The sequence below is a fragment of the Psammomys obesus genome, unplaced genomic scaffold (assembly GCF_907164565.1).
Source record: "Psammomys obesus unplaced genomic scaffold, mPsaObe1.curated_primary_1811, whole genome shotgun sequence".
NCBI lineage: Eukaryota > Metazoa > Chordata > Mammalia > Rodentia > Muridae > Psammomys > Psammomys obesus.
The window spans coordinates 780,427-799,099 of NW_026592890.1; the positions used below are offsets into that span (position 1 = coordinate 780,427).

General features: G+C 46.9%; 1 protein-coding gene across 1 annotated transcript in view; it reads left to right on the plus strand.

Moving 5' to 3' along the window:
• The window catches only part of Mthfd1l (methylenetetrahydrofolate dehydrogenase (NADP+ dependent) 1 like), a 170,168-nt gene that overhangs the window by 98,128 nt on the left and 53,367 nt on the right, over positions 1-18,673 (plus strand). The window contains exons 21-24 of the mRNA XM_055616128.1: positions 4,225-4,364; positions 9,553-9,594; positions 10,605-10,705; positions 11,234-11,411. Of these exons, the coding sequence (XP_055472103.1) occupies positions 4,225-4,364; positions 9,553-9,594; positions 10,605-10,705; positions 11,234-11,411 (461 nt within the window). The remainder of the gene's footprint in view (positions 1-4,224; positions 4,365-9,552; positions 9,595-10,604; positions 10,706-11,233; positions 11,412-18,673) is intronic.

The window sequence follows — 18,673 nt, forward strand, 5'->3', positions numbered from 1 at the left end:
TTCGTGATTTAGGAATATGTCTATTGAATTCAACAGAAGAGGATTCTTTGGCTTGGCCCCTGAAATTTTTATCAGGGACAACCAGTAAGATAAGGGAATAATTTGCTTACTTAGGTCACTGGGGAGGTTTAACTGGTTGGTGTTTCTCCGGAAGTCCTGAGGAAATGAAGCCTGCAGGAAGAGTGACCTGTCCTTTCTCACAGGCCCAGCCTTCTCATCAAGGCCCTCGGGGCTAAGGCCGATCCCTACAGTGTCAGTCTCCAGTTAGTCACTGATGCTGCCCTGGGAAAGGGCTTCCTGCTTCAGCAAATACCCATCCCCAGCCAGCCGTCCCAGGCTGGCCGTTCACTCTCTCCCTTCTCCTTGGCAGCCTGCAGTGTGGAAACAAACAACCGAAAAGCACGTACATGCTCAGAAAACAGAGTCAAAGCTTTCAAAGCTTGGGAACCTGGCTCTCCTCTGGCCCCTGCTCATCATTTTGCCAGCTGGAGTCCCATTTTTCCCTCCCTTAACTGAGAGTCTCTTTTCTACCAGTGTTTTGTTTATTTCTAGTGTGTGTCTTAAAATACGAAATTGGGGTTAATTGCTCTGTTCAGCCATCTGAGGTGACAGTATCTTCATTGTCAGGTGTGGCATCTACAGCATTGCATCTTTGATAAATAATCAAAATGGGTTTGTAAGAAAAAAAGAGGGTAAGTAGGACGGACATGTCTTTCTTCCTATTTTTTAATGTGTCCATCTGTGGCTGTTGAATTGTGTGACCTTTGCATTGGCTGCTTCGTCCCACACTTTTTGTTACTGCCTCTGAGGAGAAGCTAGTAGAGCGGGCCATGAGGGTGCTGCATGTCCTGAGAGGGGTGCTAATAAGAGGGTGAGGGGTCAGGAGGATAGAAGCAATAGCAGAGGGAGAAGATGCCCAAGAGGACAAAGGGAGGCGAATCTCCCTCTCTGAGATCCAGATAAGCCATTGAACTGGGTTTACGGAGAGGAAAGGAATTTTCCGGGTGGGAAAAGAACAGAAATGACAGTAATGTAGTACTGATCTCTTTCAGGAAGGTTGATAGCTTGATGCTGCTACAGAATGAGGGGGGAGTGTGTGTGTGTGTGTGTGTGTGTGTGTGTGTGTGTGTGTGTTCGCGTGCCACAGGCATGTTCCTATATATGTATGTCTTTGCATGTGGGTGTGCCTGTATGGCAGAGGCCAGAGAACAACCGCAGGTGACCTCAGGGAAATACTCACCTTCCTGCCCAACCACCCACTCCTGCCCGCCTTTTTGGAAACACTCTTTCATAGGTCTGAAACTCCCCGATTAAGGCTAGACTGGCTGCCCACCCAGTCCCAGGGACTCTCCTGCCTCTACCAGCCCAGTCTGGGATTACAATCATGCGCTGCCATGCCTGGCTTTTTATATCAGGGGCTCTGAGAATCAAACCCATGTCCCTGTGTTTAGACAAGGCCTGTACCAACTGAGTACCTTCCCTGCCCTGAAGCGTGGACAGAGACCGAGCAGGGATGGTTTGCATGGGCAAGGCTTCCTGGTGAAAATGGAAAGGATTTTCTTCCTTTAGGTAAGAGCGCCTGTGACTGGAGGAGAATGTGGGGTCGCAGTGAGAGTTAACACAGAGTAGCTAGTGCTAAAGATGGGGAAAGACTGTAACAAAGGCATTTGTCCTCGGCACCGTGAGCAGGTGTTTAAGGGCTTAGAACTGTGTTAGTTAATGCTCATAGTGCTGAGTAAAACATGGAGACAAGCAACTTGAAGGAAAAAGCGTTCCTTTGGGCTCCCCGTTTGTGGCTGTGACCCACTGTGGCAGGAAAGGATGGTAGCGGCATGGCGCCACCGTCAGGAAGTGGCAAGAGGAGTCGTCTTAGCCCCGTCCCTCTGCGTCTGCGTGGCCCTTACAGCTCCAGCATCCTAGAATCTCCTTTGTATCTTAAGCTTCGTCTTCATAGCTGTTTCACGGGCACCTCTCGGGGCAACCTCGCAGGGGTTAGAAGTCATCTCTAACTTGGACCACTGTGGATGGAATCATGAGAATGGTCCCATCTGGCGTGTAAAGAAGGAATGTCCTTTCGATTGTTCTGCTATAAATCTATTCAAAGAAAAATTAAATAAAAATCAAGGAAGGGGGCCCGGGCACTGGGGGAAGGAGAATAAATGAGAACAAGGCCATAGAACCTAGTTTTTTCTATGGTAACTTAAAACATTAATTTTAAACCATAAAATTGACTTGTCAAATGTGTATCAGTGGTCATAAAAGATGTTTTATATCCTTGGCCCATAACCTTGCCCTTGGAAATGTATTCCAAGAATCTACTTTGAAAGAGATTAAAGCTCACATGCAGCACAATTCCAGTGTGTCATTGTGCGTGCTGGAGTCTGCCCAAGTATTCAGCAACAGAGGGAAGAGTTCTACAAATTTTGGCACATCTATTTAACAAAGTTATAAGCGACTATTTTTATAATAATTATAATACAAAAATAAAATCATAATTTTAAGTTGAAGGAGACTACAGAATTATGAGGTTCTGCAAAAAGAATAGGTACATGAAATGCTTAAAGAAAATAATAAAAATTAAGTGTACGTGGAGTCTAGGATCACATCTAAAAAAATATTTCCATCAGTTCTTGTTAAATTCTATTTCCCATGAAAACTAGAGCTATATCTTCATTTGTTTACGTGTGTGTGTGTGTGTGTGTGTGTGTGTGTGTGTGCGCACGCGCGCGCGCTGCTGAGGATTTGAACTCATGCACTCATGCAAGGCAAGCATTGTGCTACCGGCTTCAACCCCAGTCCTTATATATTTTTATAAGACCATAGTGTATTCGTTTACTGCTTATTCCTATCTGTATAATGAATTATGGCCTCAGCCATCCTGTCAGTAGGTGGTGTGTATTCCAAAATAGTTTGTACATCAGTAGTATTCTTCCAGGATCATAATGGGCAGTCATTGCGTATGAGTGTCTTGTTAAAATACTGATTCTGTTGGGGCTGGACAGATGCTCAGAGGTTCAGAGCCCTGGCTCTTTTCCAGAGCACAGGGTTTGATTCGCAGCACCGCGTGGCTTATAACTGTGTAACGGGATCCATGATCTCCTGGCCTCTGCAGACACCAGGTGTGCAAATGGTGCCCAGATCTACCAGCAGGCAAAACGCCCACGCACATATGAGCGATTAAAATGTGTTATTTTAGATGTTCGTTCTAGTTGCGCAGATCTCATGGGCCCAGTATCCCACCTTTTTAACAAGCCCTTACGTGCTGTTGCTCTAGGTCCATAGCTCACACACTGAGCACCAAGGCTCTGTAGCTCTCCCCTGGGCAGAAAGATGATGCTACTAACCCAGGATCTATCACGTCTGTCTGTCTGTCTGTCTGTCTGTCTGTCACCTCACAGACGCCACAGTGACATGTCTTAGTTGGGGTGCAGGCATGCACATATGTGTACTTGTGCCCCTGTGGGAGACCTGGGATGGCCTATGCTGTCACTTTCTACCTTCCTGCTTTGAGTCAGGGCCTCCAGATTCACCTGGACCTAGGCTGGTGGCCAGTGAGCCCCACAATCCTGTCTCTGCTCTTTACTCTTACAGATGCAGCCACAGCAAGATTTGTTCATGGATGTAGAGATCTGCACTAAGTTCTTCGTGTTTGTACAAGGGTTCTCACTTAGCCGCCACGGTGGCATTTCTATCGGCTACGAAGGAGCCCGTAGAAATGACAATGATTCTGAATTAAGCTGTTGTCTTTCATCACATCTCCCACTTGAAATCCTTAAGCCATGCCTCCAGCTTAAATTTTGCTCATCAACAGAATTGATCAGGGGCCCAAAAATAAAAGCAAAATAACATTATAATATTGTTATACTATTAAAATAATGTGTTCTAGATAGGCTATAAAGAACAAGGCATGATATTATGTGCTTGTCCCTTTGATAGAGTTTGGAGCCTGGTTGCAAAGCTGAAAATCCCATCTATGCTAGGAAAAGCTTTGGTTTGAGCTATAATACTGGGGCTAACAGTAGAAACCTGCCTTGTGCTGTGACGTTAAGCATCTTCCATCGTGACGGCGATGTCAGGTTAGCTTTGTGTAGACAGGAGGTACTCTGCCTTGTGGCCTTGTGGCAGGAGCCATGGCGAGCACTTGCACGTTACTAAACATGGATTGGCAGCACTGGCTACAGTTTTCTGATAACAACAGCCCATTCCCAACTTGTCTCCATGCAGTGACTGAAGCTGGCTTTGGGGCTGATATTGGAATGGAGAAATTCTTCAACATCAAGTGCCGAGCTTCTGGCCTGGTGCCCAACGTCGTCGTCCTGGTGGCCACTGTCCGCGCGCTGAAGATGCACGGAGGGGGGCCAAGTGTGAGTTCCGAGTTTGGTTTGGTTTGGTTTGGTTTGGTTTCCTAGCTTTATAACAGAAAGCCAGGAGCTGAAGAGATGGCTCAGTGGCTAAACACACTCACTGCTCGTAAGTGACTCACAACTGCCTGTAACGCCCTGTTCTGGATCCCACAGGCACATGCACGTAAATAATAAGATAAAAATGTTAAAGCTATATGTGGGCTGGAGAACTGGCCTCGTGGGTTACTTGCTCCTCGTGCAGAGGACCTGAATCCAGTTACCAGCACCCACGTGATGGCTCACCAGGGATCTGATTTGACCTCCTCGAACACCAGGCACACATGTGGTATATACATAGATACATGCAGGCAAAACACTCAGACACATAAAATAATTTTTTAAAAGTTGGGGGGGGGTAGGTGTTGGTGCACACCTATGATCCCAGCGCTCAGGAGACAGAGGTAGGTGAATCTCTGAGTTCAAGGCCAGCCTAGTCTATAGGGCCAGTTCTAGGAGAGCCAAGACTACCCAAAATTTACATTTAAATTTTAAAAAGTCATATATGGTAGGTTGCACCTATAATTCTAGCATTCAGAAGACTGAGACAGGAGGATTGCCACAGGTTCAAAACCAACCAGACTCAAAATAGAACCTGTTATAGTGCACACTAGGTGTTCCCAATTGTCTATAAAGCCTCCCCTCCCCCAGAGATCGTGTGTCAGCCACTTGCTGGGCCCACACATGGCTTCTGAACAGCACTGTTTTAAGTCATCCCTGCCACACTTCAGTGAGCGGGCGGACCGGGTCAGAAGCATGGAGCTCCCGTTCCTCCATCAGGACCGCTGGGGTTGGCGGGAGAGCTTTGATGGATGTTTTCCTTGCTTCTGTGGATACTTTTTTGGCACGAGGACACTATAGGTGATCTGGTTTCCTTCCTCTGTCTCTGCCGATCGGACTTCACCTTGGGACTCTAGCACAGTTACTGCTTCTGAAGAACCCTGTTTGGGAAACACAAATCCTGATTTTTATTTTTATTTTTTCTAAATAAGCACTCAGTATGTAGCCCTCACTGGCCTGGAATTTTTAGGGATCCACTTGCTAGTGTCGGGATTAAATGGGTATGCCATCACCTATTTGTTTTAATGTATGTGAAGACTTTTGTCACCTATCTTTAAAATGTAGAAAAAAAGGTCTATACGTGTGTTTTAAATTTGGTTGGTTTTTCAGTTTAGAAATTTGCAAGTTGGAGGGGCAGAGAGATGGCTCAGTAGATAGAAATTTCCAAGTGGGAGCATTTTTATTCAAAGCTTCATTATCATTTTCTCATCTGATCTCATTATAGCATACTGGTGCATCAGACCTAGACCTCCAGACTATACAGTCATCAAACTTACTTTCTTAATTAGAGTACTGTGTTCATAAAACTCCCTGTCAAGGGTGGTCACCCAGTGAAAACAAGTAACAGTTTTGCCACTAGCAAACAATGATCCTCTGAGCATTTCTTTGTAGCCGGCACTTCTTTCAATCCCTTTTTATAGCTGAGGAGCCAAGACTTGCTGACTTTGGAGACAAGCCTGAAGCCACGAGTATCAGTCAGACTCCCTACTCCGTCCGCCACGCACAGCTGGGTGGTGAGGGCAACACCGATGTTCTAACTCCAAGGACACGTAGAGCCAGGCACCTCAGCACTCCATCTTACCCTAAGTTATCATCTCAAATGCAGCATTTGCAAAGACTCATAACTGTAGATCCTAAGCAGTTTTGATTGTGCTCAGTTGTTGCCCTTGTCCCTCCATTTTAGACTTTGAATCTTTAGGCCAACTTCTGCATGCAAAAAATAAAAGTTATAGGGACAGGAGAGGTGGCTCGGTGACAGATCACGGGCTGCTTGCTCTTCTAGAGGACCCCGGTGTAATTCCTTGCACACTCTAGCAGCTCACAACTGTCTGTAGCTCCAGGGGCTCTGACACCATCACACAGACACACATACAGGCAAAACACCAATGCACAGACAGAGGGGGAGAAAGACAGGAGAGGGGGGAAATAATAAATAATAAGTAAATAAATATATGGAAAATAAAAAATATATGTTTAATTTGAAATAGTCTCTCTCTCTCTGCCACTCCCACATGTAAACTCAAAGAGCTTAAGCGCTTTGATCCTCTAGAAGGTTTAGAGTCTGTCTGGTCTGATTTGGTCTTCATGAAATACGGGGGGAATCCTGCAGCCACATAGGGACCAGCAGTGGGAGCAACACGCCTCTGTTTAGGGAACTGCTCAGACCTGGAATTTCCAGTCCAGAGTCTTTCCAGACCTCCAGACTATAAAGATGCTCGACTTGATTTCCAGCCCTGCACTTCTTACCGTATGTGTTTCTGATGGCGGGCTGTGTTCTCTTCCACTATCCCTTTCTGTTCCCTCCATCCCTACTTAGTGCTGTGGGTCTATGGCAGAGAAGGTAACAAGGTTTGAGGCCGTGGGTAGAAACGCTGACCGTTTAATCGGCTTCCCGAGACTGAAACACATACCTGATAATCCGCCCCTAAGGACTGCTGCAGTCGTGTGGACATCGGTTGTGCCCACAGCAAGGCAGTAAGTAAATCAGGCTGGGAGCCCAGGACAAAGCAAAGCCACTCGCTTCGTACGGGGGGGGGGGGGGGCGCGGAGCACCTCCTTCTAAGACTCACCACCCCCGCTGGTTCTCCCCAGGAGGACATACCCCCATAGACATCCAGGGAGCATTGAAGGACCAAACGATTGCCCCCGAATGAGCGATAGTGATCAGGGGGGCTGCAAAGAAAGGGCCAGGGCTTGGCATCACAGTATCTTATAAATGTATCTCTCCTCAGAGTCTGGATCCCTTGCACTCAGGAACTGTCTCATTATATTAGTTGCTGTGCCCCGGGGCCTGGCATATTCCGTATCCAGGAAACGTTCTCAGTAATTGAGTCGCAAATGAACTTTCATCCGTCAGTCCTACGTCCATATTAATCCATGTTGCCCACCACAGTGTCTGCTTTCTACTTGATGCAGTTCTGCGGTGATATTTTTGATCCTGTGTAATTTCTGCTTCCTTTCAACATGTCGCACAAAGAGCCATGGCTGCCTCGTGTGTTTACTCAGCTGAGGTCTGCTTTTCTAATCCATTATTTGTGCAGTGGAAAATCCTGTGACCTTTGAACTTGCCCATTTTGACACAGTTATTTTTCTCATTGCTGGAACCGAATACCTGAAAAGAAGCAACTTAAAAGAGGAAGGGGCTTTCAGGTGCTCATGATGTGAGCCAACAGGGTAGGGGCCGTGAGTGCAGGGAAGAAATGGTGACAGGCGCAAGGGGCCGATGATGGTAGTCAGGAAGCAGGGGCGAATGTTGGTCGTCATCTGGCTTGCGCTGACCCCGGCCCTGGGATGGTGCTGCCTGCCCTCACCTGGGTCTTCCCTCTTAGATGAAGCCTCTCCAGAGGCTCCCTGACAGACACACCCAGGGGATGCTCTTAACGCCCCGGGCATTTCCTAATGCCTCCTGTTGACAGTGAAGATTTAAGAGTCGCACCACCAGCATTGTAAGTTCACAGCCTGACTCCCGATGGCTGACCACTCTTGGTGTGGTGTAAGAGCTGACCTCCCTGTACTCCTGAGTCGACAGTCTTTTCCCAGTTGATCCTTTTAATGAACAACAATAATCGGGGTTCTCCACAAAGCGGAAGTCACTGGGCACATGGGTATGTACTGGGAGGTTGAGGGTAATGAAGAATCAGGTCACGTGATTATAAAGGCTGCAAGTCCAGAATCCAGGACCTACATATTCATCTGGAAACTCAGGAACAGTGGACCGTGCAGGTCCAGTCTGTGTTGTATCCTAGTCTACTGCTGAGTTGAAATCAGCCAGTTATGGATACTATAGCATCCTGCTTTTCTGGGGTTTCATCCAAAAAATATCCTCACGAAAACACGCACAGTGATACTTGACCAAATAGCTAGACACTTGAATTCCCAAGTTAACACATGGAATAAATCATGTTTTGGCATGTGGGGCACTGACCAGATTTCACTGAATTGTTTTCTGTATTAATAAGTAATTGCCTCTGCACTATGTCTTAAGTGGTCCTTCTTTCTTTTGGCTTAGGGTGGGGTGGATCCATTTCCCCAAATGTGTGCAAGTCTCTTTCCGGGATCTCCTTCAGTTCATCTGGTCACCAAGTCTTATGATGTCAGTGGAGATCCAAAGCTCCTTCATGTTTGTCTAACCTACAAGTGACCCTTTTCTCGACTATCTGCATCTTATTGACGGATTTTATTGTATTTCTTGACGTGTGGAAGCTTCAGTCTACATAAGCCCAGCCCTATCCCGCCAAACCTTGTGTGCATTTGACATTTCCTATAGGTTCTGCGGTCTCTTTGGATTTCTATTCAAAGGATTCAGACATCTCTTCATTGCCTTATGTCATACAGAGCTTGTATATCTTCTTACAGATCTGCTCCTGTCTGAATTCTCTTAATTGTTGTACTGATTTAACCTTCTAAGTCTCTGCGGAGTTCTGTGCTGCCATTCATTGCGGAAGATGAGTTCCTTTTCTTCCTTCCAATCTATACTCTTTTTCCCTTATCGCTGGCAAGGTCCTCCTAATTGCAATGCAGTGTTGGATGAGGGTTCCTGCCGGCTGCAGGCATCTTCGTCCTCATTTTAAAGGGGTTGTTTAAACAGCTCATCACTAAGCATGTTGCCTAAGATCCATTTTTAATGAAGATTCAGGGATTACCTTCTATTTTTAATTGGCCAAATTAGCATAAAAACTGATGCAGGTTTTTCTTCCTTTTTTTGAGGTGACAATTTTGGTTTTTCTCTTTAAGATTGTAAGTGTTGCTTAAATTATCATTACTTGTAAGAAATCTTACCTTGGCAGAAAAGCCCAATTTAGTCAGCCGTGTCTGCTTTACAGATAACTGGGTTTTACTAATCAACTTGCTAACGTTTTGAGTCACTTCTCATCCATTTATATGAGTAAGATGTTAGCTACACAAAATGTTTTAAATTTTGAGGTATTCTTTTTTTAACTCTGCAAGGTTTGTATAAAAATTACAGTAACTGATTTATCCAAAATTGAGTAGAACTCTCCTATAAAACCATCTGGGCCTATTGCTATAGAGAACTTTTTTTTTTTTCCCATGTCATGGGGTGGGTCTTAGATTTTGTGTCTTTTTATTTCAGGTAACTGCTGGGGTTCCTCTCAAGAAAGAATATACAGAGGAGGTAAGAGGAGCTAATCGTTCAACCGAATTAATGGTTAGCTTCCAGCTGAGCATCAGTGAATGTACCTTCGCCAGCGACTTCTAAGAAATGTGCTTTTATGGATGAGGAGATGGTCCAGTGGGTAAACTCATGCTTACCTTGCAAGCACAAAGACCTGAGCTCAATCCCTGGCACCTACATGAAAAATATCAGTTATGATGGCACATGCTTGCTTTCTCAACACGAGGGAGGCAGACATGAGTGGATCCTTGGGCTCACTGGCCAGCCAGCCTACTTGGTGAGGTAGAAGGTGCTTGAGGAACAGCCAAGGTTGTCCTCTGGCCTTCACACGCATGCACACACGCGATTCCTTGAGTTTTTAAGAATGCCTATGAAAATGAGCAGGATCGAGGGGTGGAAAACATTCCATTATCTCTTGAAGCTGAAGAAAAGAGAGATAGACTTATTTGTTGTTCTCTTCCTCCAAGACAGCTATCCAAGTCCAGAAAAGAGTGAAGCTTGTACCTGTGTCTTCCTTTGTGGTAGAATAAACGCTGACTCTTTTGGGAAGTGCACAGATATTTTCATGGCTTACGAGAGGGCAGTAACTGTCCTGTAAACTGGTCAACTGGTGGCAGTACTGCTGAGCTCCTACAGGTGGCGCCATGGGTTTAATCCAAATTAGCCAGGCAGGACGCCCCCTCAGCATCCCAGGGACTCGGGCCTTTTGCTCCCCGGGCTGCAAACGGTGGGTTGCTGATGCTCTGACGGCCAGTCCTCCATAGTTGCCCGGCCCAAAACTCAAATACATGTGCTTGACTCCAGAATAGTTTTAGACCTAACTTAAACATGAATCACCTCTGTCTATATCCCTCTTTCTCGGCAGCACAAGGTCTTTCAGATGTTTTAGGACAATAAAGTAAGAAAGGATAAAAGCAGATGTAGCCAGTGTCTTGAGGCTGGTCTAGCTTGTGGGTTTGGGGGCTGGTGGCAGGTGAGATGTAATGACATGGAGGCCGATTTCCTTCCAGAACATTCAGCTCGTGGCTGATGGCTGCTGTAACCTACAGAAACAAATTCAGATCGCTCAGCTCTTCGGGGTCCCCGTGGTGGTGGCGCTAAATGTCTTCAAGTGAGTCCAGCTCTCTGCTCCCTGTTGGGCCGCACTAGCGACCATGTTTGTGTGCTGAGGGCCCTTGGCTTTCTCACTTTCATCTGAAAGACACAGAATTCTGTCTACTTGATTTGGTTTCATTTTCACAAATGTGTTCTCAAGTGTTGCTGTAGAAATGAAACTCAGATAGTAAATTACCATCTGTTTGGTTTTGAGGGGGCTTGTTTTGGGATTGTTGTTTTTTTCCCCTCATTCTACCCGGGGCTTCTGTCTGGCAGACTGAATGAATGATCAAAAGGAGTAGTTACGGAATTTTCTAGATTAAAAAAAAAGCATAACAACTTGAAATATTTGAGTCATGTTAGAGAGGATTCTTTCTTCGTGCTTTTCTTCAAGTCTGATTTATTTAAACACAATGTGACCACTTTTGCTGTTTGAAATCTATTCAGTGTTAGGGAGTGAAGTTCTATATAAACCGTTAGTCTTCCTCTCAAAACATCCCTAAGTGAATACAGATGCAGAAACCACAAACGTTCTCATCACCAGGACTGACACCCGCGCGGAGATTGACTTGGTGTGCGAGCTTGCTAAGAGGGCTGGTGCCTTTGATGCGGTCCCCTGCTATCACTGGTCTGCTGGAGGAAAGGGGTCCGTGGACTTGGCCCGGGCTGTGAGGGAAGCTGCAAATAAGAGAAGCCGTTTCCAGTTCCTGTATGATGTTCAGGTAAGTCACGACGGCCGTGACAACAGCAGTGTGGTAGCTCTTGTGTCTTGTGAAGCACCGTTCACATGGGTCATCTTGTGTAGCCTCCCCTGAAGCTCTACAGGGAAGCAAGCTCAAGGTCGCTGCAAGGGCAGATCCCACTCCTGCCCCAAACCGGTGCTCTGAAGGCCAAGGCTCTGCTTTCAAACAGCGAGCGCCAGCGAGGGGAAGGTGCTGGATTCCTAGCTCCTGCTGGCAGGCGCTGACTTTCAGTCTCACAGCTGCCTAGTTAGGAAGCATTTTGCTTGTCTGTTTCTGCTGTGGTCCAGTCCTTTGTAGGTGTGTGTGTGTGTGTGTGTGTGTGTGTGTGTGTGTGTGTGTCATGGGTATATGTGGGCACACACATACTATAGCATGCATGCGGAAATCAGAGGTCAACTTGTGGAAGTCAGTTCTGCCCTCCTGCCGGGTAGGTTCCAGGGATGGAACCAAGGGCGAGGCTCAGCAGTGGGCACCTTTATCCACAGCGCCGTCTCACCGGCGCTCAGTGTGTTTTCTTGCATGCTATCCTGCACATCTTTTCTTTGTAGTGAAACATACGTTACCGATTATAAGGGTACAGTTCAGGGGTACTGAGTTCATTCACACTGCTGTGCAACAATGTGAAATGTCTAGCACATTCCGAGAACGCTCTCGCCTCAGAGATCTGAAGCTTAGAATCCACTCAGCAGCTCCCCACGCCTCGTTTCCGCAGCTCCTCCTACTCCGTTGTACTTTATATGCAGGAATTTGACCACTTCGATAACTTGTATGAGTTGGACCTTGCAGCACTGGTGTTTATTAGGTGGCTTGTCTCACACAGGCTAATGGATGTCACAGCGCATGTCAGAGCTGGATGTTGTCTCCTCTCCCTGTACACACTACATTTTGCTTCCAGCGCATGACTGCTGTAAATGTTGCTGTGACCGTGTGTGTGTGTGTGTGTGTGTGTGTGTGTGTGTGTGTGTGGGCGCGCGCGTGCATGCGTGTGTCTGTCTGTCTGTCTTCAACATGCTTTCGGCTGTATAGCCAGCAATGAGAATGCCATTTTTCCTAGTTTCTTAGTTTCTCTCTTTTTCTTGGGGCCATTTGGCTTTTGGTGTTTTTGCTGAAACAGACTCTCATAAAGAGCAGGCTGGCCTTGAACTAACTTTGTAGCTAAGGGTGGCCTTAATTTCTAATCCCTCCTCCCTCTACCTCCTTAGTGTTGAGATTGCAAGCATGTGTCACTATATCCAGCCTCATAGTTCATTTTTTAAACTAATTTTGACATTTAGCCTTAAGTAGAAAACTTGAATTTCCCAGAATCCACTCTTATGTCTTGGTGTCCACCTCGTATCTCCATTATGGATTTCACGGCTTCTGCTCTGATCAATGGGTTTGTCCTCGGAGGGAGTCTGTGGCTTCCAGAGTGTCAGTCTGCAAGCTGACAGCCCCTCCTCCCATCTCCCTCCCTCACACAGTCCCCAGTCCTGCCTCAGTGGTACCGTCACTGTCGCCCCTGCTCACCTGACTCAGCGGTGTAAGTCAGCAGGAAGCAAAAGCGAGCAAGGGCTTGGTCACATCTGTCAGCCTAGAGATTCGTGAGCAAGAGCACCTCGGGAGGGAGGCCGTCCCCCATCACCCCATGGGCGCTTTGTGCCTGTCTGCTTCTTCTCATCCTAATCTTGCTGGCAAGAACTGGCGGTGCCCTGCTCTGAGGTTAAAAAGCTGAAGCAGAGGTGGGGAACCCGCCCACCATCCCAGAACATGGAGGAGGCAGAACTGAGACTCTAAGACAGGAGGTCAGCATTCAGAACTGGGCACCGTCTGTTTAAGGGCAGGGAAGAGACATGCAGCTTGAGGGGGACAGCAACTATGGAACTCACCTTCCAGGGCTGACAGAAACAGGGTAGGCACAGAGTCCCTGCCAGATAAGGGGCATCACCGTGTAGCATTTTGGGGAGGAATGGATCATGACAGCTGGTGCAGAATGGCCACTTGATGAATAGGGGGCTAGAATATTCTGGGTTACAGTGTTGGTCAAGATGAATAGGGGTGGCCTGGTGAGATGGCTCAGCAGGTAAAAATAGATGCCACCGCCAAATCTGCCAGCCTGGAGTCAACCCCCGGGGATCCATCTTCTGGGAGAGGCGCGTTGAGAGTTCAAGGCTGTTCTCCAGTGCATAGTAAGCTGAAAGCACTGGTTTGATTGTTGTTGTTGATACAGGGCTTCTCTGTGTAGCCCTGACTGTCTTGAAACTCACTCTGTAGACCAGGCTGGCCTTGTACACAAAGATCCACCTGCCTCTGCCTCCCGAGTGCTGGGATTAAAGGCATCTACTACCATTGAGACGCTGTCTCGGGAAGACAAAATCTGAGTTTCAAAAAGTTTGTGACATCTTACCAACTCTCAAAGGAATCCTTCTTTTTTTTATGTGTTCCACTTGTATTTTAACTATTTTCTTTCTTGAGTGTTTCTTGTTTTACAATATCAGATGTTGACAAATCAGGGTTGTCCTTAGGTGTAAGGTACATTCCTAATGCAGCATCAGCATCAGCCAGGATCACAGTAGACCACACCTCCTTCTCTTTGAGAGGCAAGAGCTGTGAGCAGGATCATAAAGCCTCGTTTTTTTGCAAAGATGGAGAGGTGAGCCTGAGAGCTAGCCGGAGGCTTCTTTGTTCCATCAGGAGCTCATCCTCCCCACATCCTTCCTCTAAACCTGCAGACATTTTGAGGTGGGACCTTCACAGCCAGGCAGGTTCACATTTGTTTTTGTTAGAAGGTCTTTCCTGTTGCTGACGGAGAACCATTCTCTGGGTGCAAACGGGGCTGGATGGACAAAAACCAAAGCACGAGAGACAGCCACCAGCTGTGAGATTGTGAACTGGGCATTCACGGCCCCCAGCTTAGGGTTGGTTTCTATCCTGCCAGTCATTTTCAGAGCAGAGTATGTTTGGGTTTTGTCTTGTTGGCCATTGAGAAATTACTTCATTTGTCTTTAAAGATTCAAATTTGAACATAGGTGGGAACTGTGAGTTTTCTTGTAATTGAGACATAAGGCATTTGCCACCAGATTCTCAGATTTTACATGCGCAAATTTAAATTCATGTATACATGCACATATACTTTCATCTATGTATATAAGGCAGGGCTTTGCAGACTAGAGGTGTGAGTGAGTCAAAGTCGTTCATTCTGAATATCTGCTTCTGTGGCTTTACGTACATTATATGCGTATAGGGTTGAATTTGTAAAATTTTAGACTTAAAATGTTATTTATTCATCTCTGTATGTCTTACCTGTTTTGTAGCAGTTGGGGAGGTGGGGCACACTCATGTGAGAAAGACTGCAAACCCCTTCTCCTTATTTATGTCCCTGCCCTATGTCACCTCTACCTGCATGCCCCTTTCCCGTTTCTCCTTTCCCTTTCCAGGTACTGCGCCTTTGGAGTAATCTGTAAAACTGCCCACCTGGCTGAGTAAATCTGCCTTTCTCACCTCTGTGCTGCAATAGTTTGGATTTCTTATTTATGTGTGAGCTGCCTTTGCACAGCTCCAGTCTTCCACCCCTCCCCTCACCAGCCCCCAATTCCCATGGCACCCAGAACAGATCTTGCCCAACTCTGTCTCTTCTTTGCTCTCCTTTGACCTTCTTGCACCTCCACAGCCCAGCAAGTGTTTTGTAGGTATACTATCTTCCATACTATATAGATTCTTCACTTGTCAATAAACAGCTGATTGGCCTATAGCTGAGGCAGGAAACAGGAGGGAGGAGTTTCCGTAGAGAGAGTGAATGCTGGGATAAAGTGAAGTGCTTGGGATTCACCCAGGACACTGAGGAGGACAGACGCATGAAACCTGAGCAAAGGTAACCAGCCACGTGGCAGAACTTAGAACAGAATAAACGGGATGTTGTGAGCAAGTCAGGGAACATGCCTAGCTATATTAGCCTAGGCTTTTGTAAATATATTTACGTCTCAGGGTCATTATTTCTGGGAACAAGGGTGTGGGTGAAAAACACAGGTTACAAAAACTCTCCATCAACAGTGCTTCACTCCTGTGTGCCAAATGGCCACAAGAGATCTGAGCATCACACAAGAACCACGATTTTCAAAGCGTCCTCTTCATTGTCCTTTGTTGGTCTGGCAAAGCCCCTCCCAGCTGTCTCACTGATGGAAGAAACAGCACTTGATGAGAAATTAACAGTGTGTGATTTCATTCACGTGCCCCGTGAAAACCGAATATCATTGTGATAGGCATTTCTAGAAATACATTATTCCCTCTAACACTGAAAGACTCTCCAATGGCAACCTATGAAGGTCACACCACAAGGGGGACAGCCACCATTTACACCACCATCCCATTTGCAAGGGCCTTTTATACTGAGATGAGAACATAGTAATCTCATTGGAGAGACTAAAGGTGCACCTTAAAGATACCAGATGTCATAAAATACATCTGGAGAAAAGTGTTCCCTTCAGATTCAGGGCAGACACTCATTCACCCTGATATGAAGAGGCTGAGTCTTTGTTTTAAATGATTTTTTTTCAGAAAATTAATTATTATTTTTTTTCTTATAAGCACCTCTCGTTCCCTGTCTTTCCCTCTCCTCCCCATCTTTCCCTCCTCTCCTCATCATCCCCTCCTCTCATCTCCCTGTCTTCCCCTCCCCTCCCTGTCAGCGTGTGCATGTGTATGTATGTGTTTGTGTGTATGATACGCCTGCACATGTGTGTAGAAGCCATGGGATAACCTCAGGCGTGGTTCCTCGGGGCAGTGCACCGTGTCTCAGGTGGACAGCGTCTCTCCTTGGTCAGGGGATTAATTGCAAGTAGGCCAGGCATGGCTGACTGGCCGGCAAGCTTCAGAAGTCGCCTGATCCCGCCTCTGCAGTGGTGGATCATTCCTGTCTCCCCATGCTGTAGGCTCTGAGAGGTTAGACTCTGGGGACCCTCCAGAGCAAGCATGTCCCCACCTGAGGTGCCACTCCTGATTCTTGAAGGAGACCTTCAGTCTGGATCAGAGGTGTTTCCCTCGGAAGCACACCTCAGTGGGCATGAAGGGGCTTTGCTGTACAGTCGGGAAAGTCCAGCATTTAACATGCACGAGCTGTTTGCATGTGAAAGTGAAATGGAGCCATGCCCTGTGTTTGTTCCCATTGCTCTTACAAGACACACAGGTTTCCAAGTCGGGTGTGGGAGGCACAAAGGAGAAGACACCTCATGAAAACACACGCTCAAGCAGACATGATGGTGCACACTTGTAATCCCAACACTCAAGAAGCTGAGGCAGGAAGATCAAACTTTCAAGGAAAGGGGGAAAAATAAGTGTGGTAGAACCTGCCGAATTCTGTTTGAGAATAATAAATTTTTAAAAATTACCCTTGCAAATTTTGTGTTTGCGATGCTTCTCGGTGAAGAATGTAGATTCTCTAACCACGAGACATTTATTCATGTCCCAGAGCCCACTGTTCTGTGTCAGGAATGGCAGTTGCCTTGGGAGGATGAGGTTTCTCGGGGGTTCTGAAGTACACCTCTCGCTCAGGGTGGACACTCGGGGTCCCGGCTCCTGGAAGCCTCTACTCAGCCCTCGGGAGCACACACGTCGCTGGCACAAACCCAGGAACCATGACAGCTGCAGCTGCTCCTGGGGTGCCAGGTGGCACAGGGGCCACGCTGCCATTGTACCTATGTGGTCTGGTCAGTGTAAATGAACGTGGACAGTTTCCAGTTGTGTGTCTGTTTGAATTACTGGAAAGGGTGCCTGCCAAACTATGCATGCGCCATCTAAAATTAATGCTTCGTTTAAAATACAGACTGCGAGCTGAAGTGATTACCGGGTACCTGGAGATTTATATTCCATGTACAAGTTATTAATTGATCCTTCTCTTTAAATATTTTATTGGCACCAAAATACATTATTCCAGTATCGCAGGGTAAAAATGGTTAACCTGCATGCTTTCAGCTCCATGGCCTTGAAGAAGAAAAAAAAAAGGACGCTATTTCTTATTCGGCTCTTCAGAATGCATACCGGTGGCTTTATTTGGTGCAGAGCTGAAGCAGCAACAGTGCGGGTTCACTGAGATGGACTCAGGGACAGTGACAGCATGCTGTGTCATGTTTTCATCCCGCAGAAGGGACTTCCCAAGCTGCTGCCTTAGCCTCTGGTCCAAGTGAGCGGAAACATCCCTATTTATAAGACATGGGTCTGTTTTTGTTGTGTTGTTTTTGTTTTTTTCTCTCTTTCTCTCTGGTGTGTGTTCGCATGTGTGTGTGGCAGGGGAAGGGATATGCGTATTGCCTGTATGCACGTGGAGGTCACAGAAAAACATGCTACTTCATCACTCTCCACCTCATTCCGTTGAGAGAAGGTCCCTCACTGGAGGTCGACTGGCAAACAGCAGACTCCATTCCCCTTTGTCTCTCATAGCCCTGGGCCTGCCATGGATGTAGGGATTCGGACTCGGGTCCTGATGCTTGCTCAGCAAGAACTCTCACACACTGAGACGCTCTCCAGCCCCACAGACTCTTTTACATTATTATTTCTAGCAGCTTTCACTTTGCTTGGTGTTTTCCTTTTTTAATTAATTAAAGGACGATTACACCGCTTCCCCATTTTCTTCCCTCTGACACCGCCTATGCCCCCAACTCCCTCTCAAATTAATAGCCTCCTCTTTGTTGATGTTTGCATGCGTGTGTGAATGCATAAACATGTAAATTCAACCCACTGAGTCCGTTTTTTGTTGCTGTGTGTCCATGATCTCCCGGCTGACCACTTTGGATAGGGTAATGGATTGTGGACTCTTCTCCAGCAGAGGCTAACCCTGATCCCGGCGCCCATTCGATCCTGTAATCCTCTGTCTATGGAGGGACGCCCCCACCCCCGAGATCCCCTCCACATTCACGTCTCTGTTAATATTGTCATTGTCAGGCAGCCGCTTCGAGGAGATACAGTCTCACCGCAGATGCCTTGATCTTCTGGCTCCTGCAGTCCTTCTTCCCACTCTTCCGAGTGTTTTCTGAGCTGTGGCTGCAGGAGCTGTGTTAGAGTTCACCCTCGGGTGCTGGGTCCCCACACCCCCTTCATTTCTGTGTTCTCTGCAGTGGTCTCCATTTGCTAGAAGGAGGAGCATCTCCGATGAAGTGAGCTGTACTCAGCCCGAGTGAGACTAAGTTTTAGGATAGAGTTGGGAATTTGCTGGTGTGGTAACGTGGGGGTAGTGGACTCTCCTCACAGGTCCGTGATGTCGCTAGGCCTGGATG